General features: G+C 33.0%; 1 protein-coding gene across 3 annotated transcripts; it reads left to right on the top strand.

Moving 5' to 3' along the window:
- The first annotated feature begins 1470 nt into the window (after positions 1-1470).
- LOC116106319 (MADS-box protein SVP-like) lies at positions 1471-8203 on the top strand. Of its 3 annotated transcripts, none has more exons than XM_031392678.1 (9): positions 1471-1570; positions 1885-2070; positions 6027-6105; positions 6423-6484; positions 6571-6670; positions 6764-6805; positions 7406-7447; positions 7538-7695; positions 7928-8203. In XM_031392678.1, exons 2-9 carry the CDS (start codon positions 1886-1888, stop codon positions 7944-7946), a joined length of 687 nt encoding a protein of 228 aa, XP_031248538.1. In that variant the 5' UTR covers positions 1471-1570; position 1885; the 3' UTR covers positions 7947-8203. The 3 variants fall into 3 exon arrangements, with proteins under 3 accessions (XP_031248538.1, XP_031248537.1, XP_031248539.1); XM_031392677.1 differs by having other exon boundaries at positions 1472-1570; positions 1878-2070; XM_031392679.1 differs by having other exon boundaries at positions 1478-1570; positions 1843-2070.
- Positions 8204-20919: the final 12716 nt, after the last annotated feature.

Raw genomic sequence — 20919 nt, 5'->3', positions numbered from 1 at the left:
CCAAATATATTATAGAACTATATATGTCAGTTTTCAAATCAAAAGTTAAAAATATATAAAGTTGACTAAATTGTAATATTCAACAAAAAGTAACAATTGAAAACTCAAATTGTTGCAGGTGGTGGAGGATCTCGTGGAAATTGGCCCGAGAATGTCTGTGAGCCATCAAAAAACCCATATTAACTGAGATGAACTGCTGCATTTTCTCCATCATTTGCCTCTATTGGCAAAATTCTTCCCTTATGCCTCGTAGTTCTTGCATCTCCTCACACAAGTGTGTGAATTCCTCTAAAACTTATTAATTGGCTCGCCTTGAAGTCTTAGAAGATACAGGTGGTTTTGGACCATAACCCAATCCACGATTTATTCCTACAAAAATAATATATATGTTCATACACACAAATATATAAATTAAAATAATATAATTTTATAAATTAAAAAATTAAAAGGTATTAGGTTATAATATAAAAATATAATAAACTTTTATACAAAAAAAAATGAAATACACTACATAATACTTACATATCGAACCTTGGCTTCATCATTTATCCAAGTATTTTTTGTACTGCTAAAATGAGTGTCATAGAATAGATGCACCTCCCCTTGGCGTTGGCCTTAAGAAAAATCATAATATTAAAAAAAATAAACAAATAAATGAAAATTAATATTAAAAAATAAATATTAAAAAATAAATAAATAACAATTACAATATACACATTAAATAAAAAATTATTCAAAAATAAATATTTATATTCCGTTTCTAATTCTAATATCATTGCAATCTCATGTCATTATCATTCTTTTCTCCGACCATCATTTATAAAAACCCCTCAAATATTACTCCAATCAACCCTGTCAATCGTCAATAATCGAGTGATTAGGGTTTGTATAACTGCCTCTCCAAAGTCAATTTCTGATAAATTTCAATCATCAAAATCTAATATTTTACCATCAAAATACTCATCAACCTCCCTTCTTAATAAACATCAATAGTTTGGATCAATTTAATTTCCATTCGTCATTAGAATAAAAAGTTAAGTAATAAAATAGCATTTAAAAAATTTATGAGTAAAAATTCGTCGTTAAACCATTATTTGGAGTGGATAAAAATTGTTAACTCATAAATAGTGAGGATTTAAAATGGCTGAGAGTAGGAGGTACAAGTCATTATTGCTAAGCTAGTGGGAGCATGGTTATGTATGTACTGGAAGCGATCGCCCACAAAAAAAAAAAAAAAAAAAAAAACACTTAATTAAAAAACTATGTTCGCATTGATCCATGTCTTATTTAAAATTTTGATTAAAGTTCTCATTAGTTGTGTCGTAATCAGTTCTATCTCTCTTCGTATATTAACCTATAGTTATCTTAATTACTTAGTTAAGTATAAATATATATTAAAATAATTTTAAAAAAACAGATACTGTTTGGCTATAAAAGGGAAGGCAACCTTTGCTTTCTTGAACACACAACGATGTCTTTCTCTCTCTTTAAAATCACTTTCTCCAATTAGTTTAGTGCCTTTTGGTAGCTGTGTGAGATCAGTTCAGACCTAACACACCACTCCGAGAAGGTAAATAAGAAACAAACCCCCTCTCCCCCCACACACTAAAATCTTTAATCTGTCATTCTTCTGTAATTGTTTGCATGTTCACGAGTTATGATTGGTGGTTTTTTTTTTCTATTTTATTTTAAAACTTTTTCTGGGTTTCTTAACCTGGATCTGAACCGGGTCTTTAACTAGGGTTTCTACTAGGATTCTCTCATAAATTGGAAGTAAATCCACTTCATTTTTCCCCTTTCATTTACATTTTATATGTATGGTTCTTACTTTCTTATACTTAGAAAATGTGAAAGTTATGGGTTGATGATTTTTGGAGGGTGAAGAATGGCGAGAGAGAAGATCAAGATCAAGAAGATTGATAACGTAACGGCCAGGCAAGTCACCTTCTCTAAGAGGAGGCGAGGTCTCTTTAAGAAAGCTGAAGAGCTTTCTGTTCTCTGTGACGCCGAGATTGCTCTCATCATTTTCTCAGCTACTGGCAAGCTCTTTGAGTACTGCAGCGCCTCCAGGTATTTTCCAATTCCATTTTTTTTCCTCTATATTAAAATTCCGTACGATAAATCTATAACTTTTCTTCTTCAATTCCACCTATCATTTCGGTCCTTTGTTTTCCCGTGTCTGCGTTTATGTGCTTTCGTCTCTTTGTCGTTGTGTTTGTGCGCGCGTGAGAGAGACTCCTTCAAGTTTTTACTCTTTCCCATTTCGTTCGATCTTTCAAGCAGCAAGAAATTTTTTTTTACAGAAGGGAATAAAGCAACTTCTTTGCTGAAATTCCATGGTCGCTTTAAAAGAAAACGTCGTACTTCGGTTCACACTCTCAGAGTTGATTAATTCTATGGACTCTTTGGAGTTTATATTAATTAAGAGTGAAAATCCTCACTGCCACTTCCAAGATCTTTGTTATCTCTTCCATTGAATTGCATTTTTAGATTTTCAGACTCGTATCAGACCTTAAACTTTGATTTCTATGGTTGCTTGTTACAGCGGGTTCACAGACTTTGGCGGAGTCTCGATCCCGTTGTGGCTTGTGGGGTGACTTTTCTTGAAATATATACAGATTGCATAAAATCAACGTCTCAAACATTTTCATCATATTCTTAATTGACCTATTTTTTTGTCATAAAATAAAAAAACAAATACCAATATTATAACTTCATCTCTGTATTTGAGCTCAACTAGTTTAAATATTCAACGAGTTCAACCATATGATGAATGTACGTACGCCTATATTTAATTATTTAATTGGTGTCAAGGTGAGAAATATAAATATGCATTATAACAATTATGTTATATGTCTTAAGTTAAATATATGAAGTAATTATTTTAGTTTATTTTGGCTTAATTACATTCCTTATTACGTATCTATAATCTAGGATACTGTTATGGTAGTTAACAAAATAAATATTGTAATAAATATCATTGAGTCAATTGTATAAGTATAAATAGTTTTCGAAAGAACACAGGTTGAGTGAGGATGCATGGGGGATGGGTTAATGGTTAACTGTAAGTATTGTGTATGTATAATATTTAATTATTTGTTTGATAATAAGGTTTGAAGTTACATAATATTGTTAATGATATGAACATATTAATACTTATCATTTCATTAGTAAAATTATTGTATTTGTTTGTGTATGAAATGGATACAAGATTACAAGTAATCTATGTATGTTTGACAGCAACTTTCCAGACCTATGTATTGATGGTTATGAAAATGCCGTTAATTTTTATTTTTTTTTAAAATAAGAATTGATGGTTATCATTTCATGATTTAAAAATCTGCTAGTCCTTAGTGAAAAAAAAAAAATATCATAATTAGGTTAAATAACGAAATGTAAGATATGAAGCTGATCATTCTCATTAAAAAACTGAACAATAATGAATACTGGTTGAAGTAGATGTTACAAGTTTTATTTTAATTAGCATTTTCTATCTTGAGATGAAAGAAGAGGGGAGGAGTAAGTATCAATATATTCAGTGAATTAAAGTTTTACTTTAACTTTGATATAGTTTGGTTCTAATATTTGAGCATTATATTGTCTTAAGTATAACAAATTACGCTCTCATAATTCAGCGAGACTAGCTGGAAATCAAGATAGATTGGCAAATAATTTTTACTTGTTGATATTCAAACTTATGATTAATGTTCATGAATGTGTCATAAGACCATAAATTTTAATCAAATTTAAAGCCTTTCGAGTTTTTGAGAATTTCGATATATATATAAATCGATGTTAGTTCATTGAAGGTGAAAGAGTCTAGCTAATTGACCTTCTAATGAGATTTGTTTGTGCAAGGGTTTGAAAATGTTTGGCTGAGTTTTGGGTCGTTTAGCTGTGACCTGTATATAGTATTTGTAACTTTTCTAAGCTTGAACTTGATATATATATATATATATATATGCGCGAATCTATGCTTCCTATCTTTCTCTTTCAATCAGATACCAATTGCTTGGATGCGTTTGAAAGCCTCAAGATGACATGTAGAAAAAATTCTTTCTAGGTTTGTCTTGTGTCTTCGTAACAAAAGGTCCGTTTATGGATGGGCGAAAGACGGGGATTGAACCCACGCGTGGTGGACTCACAATCCACTGCCTTGATCCACTTGGCTACATCCGGCCCTATCCTATATATATATAAGCTTATTAATTAATAAAATTCTTTTTAAGTGCAAACGTGTGTCAAGTTCTAATAATTATATATATTTAAGATTGAATGTAACCATGTAAAAATTGTTCAAAATTTATACTGACCTTACATTAGTCATCGATGAGTCTTATATGCATGAATGTGCTTGACTCTGAACAAGTTGAATTAACTTTCTTTCAATTTAAGCCAAAAATTGTTAGTTTGATTACAAGTATAAACAAGCTTTTGAGAACTTTCATTGCATGTGGCCTTGTGAGGGTAAAATGTTGTGGACTTATGTTAGATTGAGTTTGGAGTAAATTCTTATGTTACTTTTGAAGAATAGGGTTCCATGGCCTCAAAACAGATTCAATGGGAAATGTCTATTTGTAAGGAAAAATCATGTATATTGAAAAAGGTGCTAACATGATTAAGAACATCTATGATACCATTGAGGTACTATGTAATCTGTATCAGTAACCGTTAAATAGTTTTTAAAATTTATAATTCAATCACATTTATGATAAAGATTGATGAGAGAGAATATTTTTCATAGGTGGTGTAAATACATTGGGTTGTTGTATAGATAACTTGTTACCCCCGTGGTATTCTTAATTTTTTTTTATATGACTATAGTGAACAAGTAGTTCATTATGTTTCATGACAATATCACTTGTTTTTCCTATTTCTTATTGATTAACCTGTTTATTAAGGTGATAATTGTGAACATGATCATTCTTGAGCTGATATAGATGGGTTTTTGGGGAACATGTGTTATATAAAGATCATATACTATATATGCGTATTCTTATAATTAATTTGATATTAATCTTATTTCTCAGAGCTGCACGGTTAAACTTCACCTAAATCTCAAACTTATTACTTTGTTGGAGGCATAATTATTTTTGATTGCTACAGAAATACATCAATTCTGAATTCTGACATGAATTTGGGGATCAATATATACATTTCTAAATTCCTTTGAAAGTGATTAACCCTATGACAAATTATCATATAAACTATTACCATGTCTTTATGTTTTCATGGTTAAGTCTCTTGATTGAAATGCTTGTCTTAAATTTATAAGTTGATTGATGAATAAGAAGTGGTTGCCTTGGCCATTTGATCTGAGCTGTATTAGTAGATATAAGTATGAATAAACATATTTGCTTTAGCCAAGTTTTCTCCTAAACTGGGATCCTCCTTCATATGTGACTCCACCTCCCTTTGTAGCCTTTCGGTCAATACATTTGAATAACAGAAGCTCTTCTCTTCATCATGTCACGTTGTAAGGGTTTGTTGAAATTCTTCTTTATTCTATGCAGGCCAAAGTGGTTATATCATATTACATCCTTTGGTAATTGTTAGTAACAGAATCTCTAAGGCATGTTGACACTTTTTGACTCTAATTTTACAGTTTGTTCAGATTTTCATTCACTAGAACATAACATTGTGTTATAAAGTTGCTAAATTTAAGGTGAATGAACTTTGTTATTTAAATAAATTGGATATTACTTTTCATCTCTTGTAAATTTTCAAATGGCTAGGTTTTCTTGATTTTCACTTAAATTATCAGTCAATATATCAGTTGAATGTTTGTATTATGTTATAACTAATTGCAAATGCTTAAAAATATGGGGTGGATGATGGATGATTGGATGTAATGACAGATAACAAACATGTCATTTGGTGAATAGATAGTTCAGTTAGATTAAAAATCATTATAAGTTTATATAGATTATATATATGATGAATAGGGTTTGATGCCTTCCCAGCTGATGGGATCTTTATTCTAGCGATTAATTTAAACTCCACTTGCCATACATTTTGTTGTGAAGCATGAAGGACACAATTTCAAGGTATAATATGCATTCTATCAACATCGGAAAGCTTGACCAACCATCGCTTGAACTGCAGGTAATTTTTTTGATCAGTTTTGTTAGATTATCATAACATAACTATGATCGCTATGTACGTTTTAAGAGGTTAAAGGAAAATGACATAGGCATGCCATTAGAATTTCTGAGATGAATTTTGCAAAAGGCTTGGGGTTCACTAATTTAACTTTTTAATTAAGCATATTTTTAACTAGTTGAGTTTTCAAGAACTGCGATGGAAGAGATTTCCAACTCACTTGCATTGGCTAACTTGGCATCACATATATAAATTTCTTTTTCCCAGTAATTGTCAAGCGTTACATATCAGAACTGACTGGCAATTCCATTCTTATATAGCTGGAAAATAGCAACAACATCAGATTGAGCAAGGAAGTTGCTGATAAGAGCCATGAACTACGGTATATATTTTAATGTAGTTATATTGTCTCTTTACTTTGGTAAGTTAGCAAAAATTCTTTATTATTAATATTACCTTTTATAATAGACAAATGCGAGGAGAAGATCTTAAAGGATTGAATATAGAAGAATTACAGCAACTGGAAAAAATGCTTGAATCAGGACTTGGGCATGTTCTTGAAACAAAGGTATGTATTTTTTTTAGATTTTATTGCAAACTAAGTATATATATCTATCATGATTCATGCAGGTGTTCATATGAGTTTTATTTTCCCTACCAGAGTGAACTGATTATGAGCGAGATGTCTTCACTTGAAAGAAAGGTTAGAAGACAAATATTTATTTCTATCAATTATATTTATTTCTTTTGGAAAATTTAAACTACTAATCTATGCCTTTTGTTCATGATCTTTCTTACTAATTTAAAGTTAGCAGTCACTGTTTGCCGTAGAAGCAATAGTGTATTAGAAGGATAACAAACAAGTTTCTCCAGGGGGATATATTAAATTGAGATCTTCTCAAAGTAAGACAGAAGATATTCATGGAAATATGAAAATAATGTTTATCTATAATACATGAATCAGCTAAAACATGTGGACTTTCACTCTTGAGAGTTTTTATTTTTTATATATATAATGACTTTAATTTTTTGGCATCAAAATTTTCCACAAAAGATCTTTCTAATTATAATATTAGCAATTTTCAAATGTACATGCAAATTTTCAGTTTGCATTATAATTTTAAGGACACCGTCATGAGCTATAGCTTAAGTTCTTTAATTTCCATCTACTGGTGTGCAATACTTTATATATATATATATATCAAGTCTCTTTGGTTGAAGACCTCTCCAGTTTGTTTTTGATTATTAAGATACCATAAGTCAAGAGTTCTATCTTGAGTTTTCAGCTTGGTACTATTTGCAGGGAGCACAACTATTGGAGGAGAATAGACAGCTAAAACAGAAGGTATTAGAATTCATTTTGGTGGACTGTTATAATAATTTTATTTATTTCATTTTCTTTGAAATGGCGAGGGATCTTTCAAATTTGGAGCAGGTGTCCAACTTGTATAAGGGAAAAAGCCTCGTCCTAGCTGATTCAGAAATCGCAATTCAGGAAGAAGGGTTGTCATCAGAATCTGCTACTAATGTTTGCAGCTGCAGCAGCGGCCCGCCTATAGAGGATGACAGTTCTGATACTTCTCTCAAATTAGGGTAAGCTTAATTATCAGTATAGGGTCATGCATATGTAAATGAATCTTATCTCCCAATTCAATAGTTTAAGCTTATCACAATGTTTTTGCATTTTGATGAAAGAGACGAGACCGAGAAAGCAACCTTAATATTGATGCAATAATTAATGCGAAGTCAACATGCAAGGGTACTGCTGGACATTTTTAATTTTCTTTTGATCAATTTTTTGTTTCTTTAACTATTTATTTTGCAGGCTTCCCTTCCCTTGCTGAATTGGAGAAGACGAAGTGGATTTCTTCCGTGTGTCGGATAAAATAGCCCAGGGATCGCCCAACATGCAAGTGGATTTTTCGGTTGGGTAATATAGTCTAGCATAGGCCACATACTTGAGAGGTTATGGGCCTCTCGAGTACATGATGTTGTTTAGCATAGGAGCTTCCCTAGTACATGTATTGGCCCTCCTTTTCAAAACTTACACACTACCACGTTCCATTGTTTCTAAACAATCAATATGTTGGTATATATTTATTTGTCCTTATTTTTTTAAAGTATTTTGACACATATATATATATATATATATATATATATATAGAGAGAGAGAGAGAGAGAGAGAGAGAGAGAGAGAGAGAGAGAATATTATCCTGAATAATAATAAAAAATATTTTTTTTTTCTTTTTCTTGTGTTTGAAATAAACAGAATCAATCTGAAGGGATTGGCCTGGTAACTAGAGAAGTTTGTTCTTTTCTTTGAGTTTCTAGATTCAAATCTTGGGATCACTTATCATAATAATAGTAGTTTTTCAGACCTTTTGGGCTTGTAGGGTGTTTAATGAACCCTGAGAATTAGTTGAAATACGTATAAGTTGGCTTGGATATTTCGATTATCAAAAAAAGAAATAAACAAAATCCATTTGTTAAGTCAAGAAAATGTTAAAATATTTGTAAAAGATGCTTAAATGTCAATAATTTTAGAGTAAATGTTACCCTAATATCAAACACCGGAGGGAAGTATAATAAGGTATACTGTTGCTTCAGAGTTCAGTATTATTATATTGTTGCTTTCTTTATCTTGAAATACATCCATAAAAAGGTTGAAAAAGAATGAAAGATAAATGTACTTGACATTTTATTATAATGTGTAATGCCATCGAAAAATTAAAATCAGAATAATTTTCTAATGAAGCATAGTACGCGTGCACCTCGATGCTGACACGTGGCCTCAGAATAATGGAAATGGTCATCTTGATTCCTGCTAGAATCACCATAAAGTTCACAATTAATTAATTTATCATAAATTATCCAATGATCGATTTAATTTAATTGGTTGACAACTTGTTATTTGGACTCGGGTTTTCTAAAAAAGGACACTAGGCACATTTAAGCAAAATATTTGAGTCGTAATAGTAATTAACATTTTATCTAATCTGATGAGGTGTCCAACAGTCCACCTGAAGCCTCTTGGTCTCCTCAACTATGGATTTGGTTTTTTATTTCTTATTCTATTTTTCTTTCTTTCTTTCCGAAATTTTTTTTGTATTCTATTTTGTATTCTATTTTCTTTCTTTCTGAAATTCTTTCTGTATTCTATTCTGGTTTACTGATTGGACTAGGCTAAAGTATGGATTTGGAACCTTGGTCATGTGAGCGTATTCTGAAATTCTTTCTAGGTATAGTCCTCATCCACGTGCACTTCTAGTGGACTGTATAATTCTGTTTTCTATTCTGAGGCTGCTCACTGATGGTGGCATGCAAGTGGGAAACTTATGCATCTCTGTCGCCACTAGCTAACGCAGCGAATGCTCACAGGTTCGTCATCACAACAACCCTTAGGGGTAGGATAAATAATCTGAAAACCGAACCGAATCGATAACCGAACCGAAACTGAATCGAAAATTAGGTTTTTTTACAAACCGGTTCGGTTTTCGGTTTGCGAAATTCTAAAAACCGGAAAACCGGTTTGGTTTTCGATTTGGAAAAAATTACAAACCGGTTTTACCCTACATATAAAAGCAAATTTTTTTTTTTTACTCCTCACGCAGTCACGCTACTCCATCAACATTCGTCTTTCTCTGCCTCCATTCTCCAAATCTGAAAATTTCAAATCTCTACACTTCGTCAATCGTCTGTTCGTCACTTCCAAAGTTCCAGACTCCAGTTCGCCGGCAGTTCTAGTCTTCCACACCGTGACTCCATCCACAATCCACATCATGAGGCGTGAGCTACTCCATCAACATTCCACAGTTCGTCAGTTCCAATCCTTGTTTTCTACAAATGTAAAGCAATGATTTTGATTGTTGGATTTATGTGTGTTTTATACATGGGTTTTGTTGCGATATTGCTACTGATTTGCTTTGCTGATTTCTTGATAATTTTGAGGTCTATATGTAGGCTTTTTGGCTTATTGTTTGGGTTATACACGCACACGGTTTAATTTCCAATAGAAAGCTCATAGGGAAAACCTAATGATTTGTGCATGTGTTTATGTACTTGGTTTTGTAGTTGTTTTGATACTGGTTTGGAGTCGAAGCTCCTATATACGTCTGATTTGTTGCTATCGTATTGATTGTTTTGATTGTTAAGTGTCCAGTCTAAAGTATATTTTTTTGTTGCTATATTGTTGGGGTTTTCTTAGTTAATTTTGTGCTTTCTTATATACAGGTTTGAGTTTTAGCTCATTGTTGATGTGTTGTTCTGTGTAATATTAATAAAGGCCATAGACAAAATATGAAATGGGTAAATGTGTGCCTGTATTGATGGGTATGTATTGTTTTGTTTCTGGTTTGAAGTAGGAAGTCCTTAGTATGTATTATATTGGATGGTTAGCTGCGGTTATATCAATCTTTAATTCTGCTGATGAATAATTAGGTTCTTTTAACTCTGTTGCTGTTGCTTTCTGCTTAATTGATCAAAATGTAAATTATTTTTTGTGCTGTTGATTTTGAGCTTTAAATATATTTATGCTTTTATATGGTTATTAAGCTTTCTGGTTGATTCTTCATGTTATGTCCTGTTTAAATCTAATAAAAATCTCATTGTAAAAAAATGTAAAATGATTCCCTCTTTTATAAAATCTTTAGCATATATGGAAATAATAATTTGGGCACAAACATTGATTAACACATTAAATTTTGTTTACAAACATTTCTTAAGATTATGATTGTTTGGTGATGGAGTGCATTAAAAGTGTTTGTTTAGTATCTTAGTAGATATTGAAGTGCAAATGTTGATAATGTGGATAAATAGATGCGTGTAAGCCCTAGGGGGGCTATGAGTGTTATGATTTTGGACTTTGGGTGGAAGCATTTTGGATGGTTAAATGGAATTACGGGAAGAAGGTTTTATCAAGTTGAAAAGAGAGATGTTGACCAAAGAAAGAAAAAAGGGCAAAAAGGTCAAGACAATAGTTTTGTTTACTAGCTCATGCGGTGTCGTTTTTCATTATCATTGTCATCTCTCTCATTTCATATAAAAGAAAGGTCAACTGCAGTTTGTAAAATACAGAAAAATAAAATCAGATCTACGAATTTCAGTTCTCAGTTTTCTTTCAATTTTTGTTCCAAATCTCATATGGTATCAGAGCCTGTGACTAGCGTCCATGGCTAAGGTTTCTAGTTTTCAGTCTGATAGTAACATGGAGAAAACAGCTCTCGGTTCAGCTCAATCTTCACTGTTCAACTTTTCTCAATCTTCAATCTTCTCATCTAGCTTACAAGTAGTGAATCCGAAGCTTACAAGGGATAATTACAAAGACAATTACCGCTTTTGGAGGTTGCAAGTCTTATCAGCCGTAGGAGCGCATGAATTGGAGGAACATTTGACAGGTTTTGTTCCTTGTCCTGAACCCTTGATTGCTTCAGAAATTGACTGTTCTACTGAATCAATTGAAAATAACCTAACTAAAGGGAAGATTAATCCAGCTTATATAGCTTGGAAAAAGACTGATAAGCTTCTTGTAACTTGGCTTTTGGCTTCTATTTCGGAATGTATGTTTAGTCATATATCCAAATGTCAGTTTGCCTCTGAAATTTGGTATAGTCTTGAAAATGAATTTCTTAGCGATTCCAAAGCAAGAGCACTTCACTTGAAAAATTTACTTCAAAACACTCAAAAAGGAAGCATGAGTGTAAATGAATTCATTAAGAAAATGAAAGGGATTGCAGAGAGTTTGTCCGCCAGTGGTCAGGTGATAACTGATGAAGATCTTCTTCAGTATGTATTAGATGGACTAGGGCCAGAATTTGATACTGCTGTGGTTAATTTGACATCTCGAATTGAATCTAAGTTTGATTCAGTAACATTATAGGAAGCTCAATTCCTGCTTCAAAAGTATGAGATGAGACTTGAGAAGCTTAATACTGGTGATTTTTCTAATAGCTCAGTCAATTTAGCTTCTCTCAATAATTCTGGTGGCAAATCTATACACTCTGCTGCTGCGAAAGGATCTAACAATGCAAGTGGTGATGTAAATGCACTTAACAATATGATGACCTTAAGTCATAATCTGCCTTTTGCACCAATGTATCAGGCTTATGCACCGTCTATTCATGGTGATCCATATTTTCCTATTGGACATCAAAATCAGTTTGGTGGATCTTTTAGTGCTTCTTTTCCATCCTTTAGAGCATCTGGTTACAACACTTTTGGAAGAGGAAGAGGCCGAGGTAATGGTCGAGGTAAACCAATCTGCCAAGTCTGCAGTAAAATTGGTCATACAACAATCCAGTGCTACCATAGATGCAATTCGAACTATAATGGAGCTCCTCCACAGTTCAATGTTGGTTCTCCACAGTTCAATGCTGGTTCTCTGTCTCAGTATGGTGTGAATTCTGCTGCTCAGTTTGGGGTTTCATCACCACAGTTTGGTTCTAGTATTCGGCCAAATTCTAGTTCTGTTGGTGGTCCTTCACAAGCATCTTATCCTGGCATTTCTCATTTAGGAAACAATTTGCAACAAGAAGGCACCAATGCTTCTTTCTCTACTCAACAGCAAGGCTCACAGCAACATAGTTTTCCAGTTCCCAGTCAACAAATGCAGTCACCCAGCCAAGCCTACTTTGTGTCTCATCAAACTCCCTTACATCATCCACACTCCATATCACCTATGACTATTCCTCCATATCAATCACCAAATCAGAACTTTTTTGCAACTCATCAAAATCCATCTCACCCTCCTAATACCATAATACCTATAACTGTCCCTACTGCCAACACACCTGATCCAGCCTGGTACATGGATTCAGGTGCTACTGACCATGTCACTTCTGATCCTAACCAACTAGCAACCAGCAGGAATTATGAGGGGGTCGATCAACTACAAGTAGGCAACGGTGAGTCTCTCAACATTTCACATATTGGCTTTACCTTGTTACCTAGTTCTCTGCAGTCTAAGTGTTTATATTTGAAAAATGTTTTGTGTGTGCCAAAAATAACTAAGAATCTTCTTAGTATTTCAAAATTTACACAAGATAATAATGTAGTTGTGGAATTTAATTCTGATTGCTGCCTTGTTAAGGACAAGGATACCAGAATAGTGCTATTGCAGGGAGGAATTAAAGTTGGCTTGTATCAGTTGCACATTCCCTCTAGTCTGTCATCACCTTCCCTGACTGTTAACACTTCATCTAGTTTTCCTATGAAGACCATTGCCATCAGTTTGAACTCAAAAGCTTTTGTTTCTTCAGTTGGTCATAATTTGTTAGGTAGTAATAAAACATTTCAGAATGAGCTAAATAACTCTGTTGTTAAATATACATCTAGCAATGCTGCTTTGAATTCCAATAAATGTACTTTGCATACTGATCATAATTGTAATATTTGTTTTGGTAATACAAATTCTTTCTCAGTGAATGAAACTTCTTCCAATTCTAGTTATACTTCTGTGTCCTCTTTGATGACTGATCTTTTAAGTACAGATAATAAATATAATCCTGTAATTTTGTTGAATTTTGCTAATTTATTGCACTCTGAAAATACTGATATTGGACAGTTTAAGAAGTCTAAAAATTTAAGTTTTGATTGTACTCCTGCAACTTTTCTGGTTAATGCTAATTTAAGTACAGATATAATTCCTAGTTCTGAAACTGGTTTGAACACTGCAAATGCTGATCATAAACACTCCATGTTGACTACTACATCATCAGCATTTCATGTCATTCACACTAATGCTAATACATTCCTCCGGCACAATAGGTTAGGACATCCCCATTCTGATGTGCTTACTAAAATTTTGTCTCATCTTCATCCTAATCATACACAGTCTGTTTCCTCTTCTTTCTTTTGTGATGCCTGCAAACTAGGAAAGCTTTATAGGAACAGTTTTCCTGTTTCTCATTCTAGAGCTTCTCAACCTCTTGAACTTGTTCATAGTGATGTTTGGGGGCCAGCTCCAATATCATCTTTTGATGGATTTAAGTACTATATTCATTTCATTGATGATTTCAATCGATTTCACCTGATTTTTCCATTAAAACTAAAGCTGAGGTTAATTCGGTGTCATTAAATTTCATCACTTAGTTGAGAGACATTTAATTACAAACTCAAGTGCTTACAATCTGACCAAGGAGGTGAATATAAAGGGTTAGTTTCTTATCTTACTAATGCTGGAATTCAGTTTAGACATTCCTGTGTGTATGTCCATTAACAAAATGGATGAAGTGAGAGAAAACATAACATATGGCTGAAACTGGTTTGACCTTACTTGCACAACATCCATGCCTTTGCATTTTGGTGGTTGGCTTTTGAAACTGCTGTTTTTCTAATAAATGATGCCTGCTCAGTTTTGATTTAATACCACCTCTTTACTCATCCTTAAAGGTTTTTGGTTGTGCTTGTTTTCCTTACTTGAGAGATTTTAGTAAACATAACTCAGCTTCACTCTTCTAAATGTCTTTGTTGGTTATAGTCTCATCCATAAGGGATAAAATGTATCACTCTGCGAAAACTCTTTGTCACACCTATGTTCAATTTAATGAAACACAATTTCCCTTTGCTACGGGTTTTCAGTCCTCAAAATCTCAACCTGTTTCTTCATCATCTATTCCCACTACATTCAGTTTTCCTTTTGTCTCGGTACCCATGCAACTGATTCAACCAGCAATGATTCTCCAGCAGTGCCCTGGTTCTCAACTGTCCCTCGGCAGTAACTGGTAAGCAAATTCCACTCTCTATTATTTCTGGTTGTCTAATCCTTCTTCTTCATGCCAGCCTGTGTTGTTACCTCAATCACAAGTCCTTCATCTCCTCATCCACTTCATCATAACAACAGATTCTAAATTAGTGTCTACTGCACCTTTTACTACCAAGACAAATTCAGCCACTCACCACCAACATCCTCTACCTTCACACCAGTTTTACTAAATAATCTGTCCAGTTATGTCTTCACAGCCTACATCACCCATAGAAACAGCCACCACTTCCTCTTTAGCATCACTGAAGACTACTTCTTGTCCACTTGTAGTTGTTGTCCTCATATAAGTTTTCTGGTACATTTCCTCATCCTCATGCCATTCATCCAACCTGAATCTCTATCAACACACTGCCTAGGCTTACTCGAGCCAAACTTGCTGATCAGTCCAGAACAGTCCTTGTAGTGTCAAAGCCATTAACTGTCCAACCTAAACCTACTTTAGTAAGTGAAGCCCTTGCTATGTTGAGTGGAGAATAGTTATGCAAGATAAGTTTACAGCCTTACTAAAGAATGAGACATGGACCCTTGTACCAAAACACCGATATGAATATTGTTGGAAATAAATGGGTGTTAGAGTCAGTTTCTTGCTGATGTCATTACAAAAGTATAAGTCAGGTTGGTTGCAAAGGGTTTTCAACAAACCCCTGGTTTGGACTATTTTAAAACATTTAGTCCAGTTATCAAACCTGCCACTATCAGAATTATATTACCCTTGCTGTCTCAAAAGGCTGAGACATCCAACAAGTTGATGTTAATAATGCCTTTCTTAATGGCACCCTAAGTGAAACTGTTTACATGCGTCAACCTGAAGGTTTTGAACATCCTCGCTTTCATCCCCAGCTTTCTCCCATGTGTGCAACTCAATAAGCATTATATGGTCTTAAACAAGCTCCGAGGCTTGGTTTGAAAAGCTGAAGCAAGCCCTAGTGAATAAAGGATTCAAAAATTCTGTATCAGATTCAAGTCTGTTTATTTTTCTAATGCAACTCAGGTTCTGTACATTCTCATCTATGTTGATGACATTCTAGTTACTGGTCAGACAAATCTGCTATTTTTAGCTTGTGACAGAATTAAACAGTGAATTTGCTCTGAAAACTCTTGGTTCTGTCACCTACTTTCTGGTTTAGAAGCTCATTGAAATGCTAAAGGCTTCATTTACGACAACTAAGTACATTGTTGATCTATTGGCTAAAACAAAGATGCAAGATGCTCATGCTTGTCCTACTGCTATGGCTGCTGAACAAAACTTTTTAGTTCTGACAGTGAGCTATTCAAGGATCCTTTTATATAGAAGCACCATATGAGCCTTGCAATATCTAACTTTGACCAGGCCTGACAAAGCTTCACTGTCAACAAGCTCAGTCAATTTCTTCAAGCCCCAACTGAACTTCAATGGCAAGCCTTGTAAGAGAGTCTTAAGATATTCAAAGGCACTCAGTTTCATGGGCTGCAATTTAGGCCAGCAACTACTTTTTGTGTTGAGTGTTATACAGATGCAGATTGGGAAGTAATCTTGATGACCGAAGGTCTACAAGTGGTTATTGTATTTACTTGGGGCCTAATCTTATTCAATGGAGCTCTCGTAAGCAAAAGGTTGTTATTATCTTCCACAGAGGCTAGTACAGGGCATTTGCACATACAGCCACTGAATTGGCTTGGTAGACATGTATTTTCTGAATTGGGTAAAGCTTGAGTGCCACTCATGTAATATGGTGTGTGATAACCTTAGTGCAGGAGCTTTGGCATCTAATCTGTTTATCATCAAGAACCAAACCATTGAGATTGACACACATTATATAAGAGATCAAGTTCTAGCTAAGAAGGTGATAGTCCATATGTTCCTTCGAAGTTGCAAATTGCTGATGTTCTGACTAAGTCCTTATCATAGCTCAATTTCAAGCTGAAACGAAAACTCAATGTAGTTGCAGTTAATATTTCCAGTGAATGCATCTGTTTGAGGACTGTGGTCGATTCTTGAGTATAATGCATCTGTAGTTTTGTTGTTTCTTTTCTGATTTGAGGAATGTGGCAGTTCTTGGGTATATGGAGTATGAGTGTGTCATTTCTTGTTTGAGGAGTATGGCAGGATCTTGAGTATATGGAGTGTGTCTTTTCTATTTGAGGAATGTGGCAGATTCTTGGTATATGGAGTGTGTCATTTTTGATTTGAGAAGATTATTGCAAATTGGTACAAATGGAGTAAGAAGTACTGCAATTATTAGTTGTTGAGTCTTTCTTCTGGTTTGAGGATGTGGCAGATTCTTGAGTATATGGAGTGTGTCATTTTTGATTTGAGAAGATTATTGCAAATTGGTACAAATGGAGTAAGAAGTACTGCGATTATTAAGTTATTGAGTCTTTCTGGTTTGAGGAGTGTGGCAGATTCTTGATTATATGGATTGTGTCTTTCTGATTTGAGAAGATTATTGCAAATTGGTACAAATGGAGTAAGAAGTACTGCAGATTATTGAGTATTGATTCTCTCTGCAGTGTATTAATTTTTATTTGTTTCTGTTTCGATGGTACATGGAGTAAGGATACTGCAGATTATTGACATTTTGTTCTGTTTCGATGTACAAATGGAGTAAGAGTCTGCAGATTATTGAATTTTTTGTTCCTGTTTCAATGGTACAAAGGAGTAAGATTCTGCAGATTATTGACAGTTCCTATGTCAAAATGTTTCTGTTTGCTGGAGTTCTCTTGTTTTCTAGCTGTCATATTGCTTGAGAACTTGGCAGCTGCTGAAGTTGGAGCTGTTATATTGCTTGGGGAACTTGGCAGCTGCTGAAGTTGGAGCTGTTATACTGCTTTGGGAACTTGGCAGTGTGTTAAAGTTGGTACAACTTGGAGCTGCTCAAGTTAAAGACCAGGCACAATCCCAGTTTAATTCTGAAGGGAAGTGTTGAAATAGAATACCCTTTTGCGTTTGAGGGGAGATGTTGACCAAAGAAAGAAAAAAGGGCAAAAAGTCAAGACAATAGTTTTGTTTACTAGCTCATGCGGTGTCGTTTTTCATTATCATTGTCTCTCTCCATTTCATATAAAAGAGAAGTCAACTGCAGTTTGATAAATACAGAAAAATAAAATCAGATCTACAATTTCAGTTCTCAGTTTTCTTTCAATTTTTGTTCCAAATCTCATAAGAGAAACGGATAGAGAAAATAATATTTCAAAGTTTTATTATTTTCATTTATTAATATTTATAGTTGTTAATTACAGATGAATGATCTTCTTCGTGTGCCATACTGCCATTTACAAATCCGGGGAGTGCGGAATCAAGAAACTCCACTAACACCAACATTGTGGGATGAAGATGATTTATGTTATATTAAGTTTTTTTACTTTGTAATTTTATGTTATGTATTTGAGTTTATTTATGAATATTGACTATTCAGTACTTCGTAATTGAATACTTTATGTTTTTATTTTATATTTTGGATTCAGTATCTGCAAATAAGTAATTTAATGTATTTTTCATACAAAGAATACAACAATAATACAAAATAAAAAAGAAACATAGTATGAAATTATATATAAAATAATAAATATTTGAATTTAGGGACTTAAATGAAACATTGAAGAATTTTAAGGATTAAAGGAAATTTGAACACCAGTTAACCGAAAACCGAACCGAATTTTCGGTTCGATTTACATTCGATTTTTAACCAAACCGGACTAGTTTTCGGTTTGGATTTTCTCCAAACCGAAAAATCGGTTCGGTTTTCGGTTTGGATAAACCGGTTCAGTTAATCGGTTTATCCCACCCCTAACAGCCCTCTAAAAACATGCTCTATAAATCTGCAAAATAACTAGCTAGACATTTCCAATAATTATAAAATTTCTGAAATATATGCTATGTTATGTCATGCATTTATATGTTGTCTATGCATGATCCCAAAATACGTGTCTGACTCTAGCATGTATTCTATTAATTCTAAAGCTTTTATTTCTATACTTTTCTAGAAAGCCCAAAGTTCTATTCTACTAACACGCTTAAATTAAACATCTTCTATTTTATTCTTTATTTCTGAATTCTATGGATTGTGTGTACGTACATGATTCTATAATTTCTACATAATTTTGTAATTCTTCAATTCTATTATGCTATGTAAAATGTACACATACACAAGTACATTAACTCTTACAAATTCTACTCTCTAATATTTTCTAATGTAACAAACATGCATTGTACAACTTTCCAAATACAAATATTAATGCCATAAATTTTCATTCTCTTAACATGACCATCAACATTGTTATACATGCATGCCCTTCTTCTTCTTTTCTTTTGGCTACATTCTATACATTAATAGATATTGTCATATTAAACATTGTAAATCCAATCTAACATATGGTATAACATATATACTTTGGCTAAATTCTAATTTCTTTCTAACATTCTTAACTAAACTTTTGGCCAATACAACATATTCTCAAGATCTTCTAGCACAATTCTATAGCTTGTAATATATAATAAGACATGAAAACTATATTCATACCAATTAATTTCTAAAATGGTCATGTATTTAATACATAAACTAAACTTCTATTTTTTTTTATGTTTCTTTGATATTTATACTTGGGAAAACTTTTATATTCTTTATACAATAAAATCACTTATTACATATTATTTATAACTAATCTCAAAACAAGAATCAACAATATACTTATTTGGCCAAGCCATTCTTTGAATGATCGTTCTAATTTCAAGCATACAAGCTTGACAATTTATGATGGCATATTGTAATATTATAATATAATCACCCATCTTTTACTATCATCAATACTACACTATGCAACAATTTAATATGCAATTCTTGCCATCATTTTTCTAAAGTCATAAGTTTTAAAACTCATAATTCAATGACTAAATACAATATGTCATTCAAACTAATGCTAAAAGTTCAAGTAACTTGAACTATGCACTAAAAGTCATTCCTTTCATTGAACTAATATAATCAAGTGTTATTCTAAATTTTGGTATAACAAAATACACTCTTGAATACTAAAACTTACACTTGGTTAAGTCTAACATAACCTTTCAACTCCAATTCTTTCCTTTCTCAAACAATTTTTTCAACAAAATTTAATAAACTCATGCATGTATTTCTATTTGAATTTTCATCAAACAATTCACATGTACATGCAAATACTTGGTTGGCCACACTTCCACATCTCTCCAAATCCACCAAAATTGGAGCAAAAACTCACCAAACTTAACTTCAATTCTTGTCTTATTCAACACTTTCAAATTCCAACATCAACACTTCAAAATTTCATCCAAAGTTCAACCAAAACATCACATCTACATAACTACTCATCTTGGCTGAACTTCTACACATTATTCTCTATTAAACAAGCATCTAAACAACCAATACTTCTTATCATACATCATTCATAAACACTCAAGAATCAACTTACACATATACTACTCAAATTAAAGTTTAGATTGGGTTTACTTACCTTGAATTTGCACAACACTAATTATTCAATATTAGACAAAAGAAGTGCTAGGAAAAGCAAAGCATAGTAGTTTGGGTTAAAGTGTAAAGAATGAAAGTAGGTTGGGTTTCATTGCAAAAACACCAATATGGTGTGCTTTTGTATTAAACTCAATACGGTGGCGTTTTTATATCATCTTTCTGATATAAAAATGCAACCTACTCTGTTCTTAAAGGTTAGTAAAAATTTCAATCTATTCGTTCCAATATTGTTCAACTGTATTTCTCAAAGTCTTTAATTTTAGTTAACTTTCTTTTCAAATCCAGTCAAGAATCTTTATTCAGCCTTCCTTTGCTAAAATTCTTTTCCTCTTGGATCTAAATCAAGAATTCAAAACTTTTAAAAACTTAAATACACACCTTTGTGCTAGAATCTTACATTTGGATGCTTTAGGATTGAAAATCTAAAAAAAATTAAGCTAAACCCTCATTTGTATCATCTTCTTCACATTATTTTGCTTCCTTACACTCACCACTTTTTCATCTAGTTGTGAGTGAAAAGATCATTATACCCTTATTCTTTAATTTCTTTCTATTACTTCATAAACACTTATTTAT

Source organism: Pistacia vera, unplaced genomic scaffold (assembly GCF_008641045.1).
Source record: "Pistacia vera cultivar Batoury unplaced genomic scaffold, PisVer_v2 Contig512, whole genome shotgun sequence".
Classification (NCBI taxonomy): Eukaryota; Viridiplantae; Streptophyta; class Magnoliopsida; order Sapindales; family Anacardiaceae; genus Pistacia; species Pistacia vera.
This window is presented reverse-complemented; position numbering and strand designations above follow the sequence as displayed.

What these genes read in the sequence shown, in the direction of transcription:
- LOC116106319 (XM_031392678.1), top strand. Translation starts at nt 1,886, where the DNA reads ATGGCGAGAGAGAAGATCAAGATCAAGAAGATTGATAACGTAACGGCC. An exon ending in GATAAGAGCCATGAACTACG is followed by an intron (nt 6,485 to 6,570) that starts GTATATATTTTA and finishes CTTTTATAATAG; the next exon opens with ACAAATGCGAGGAGAAGATC. An exon ending in TGTCTTCACTTGAAAGAAAG is followed by an intron (nt 6,806 to 7,405) that starts GTTAGAAGACAA and finishes TACTATTTGCAG; the next exon opens with GGAGCACAACTATTGGAGGA.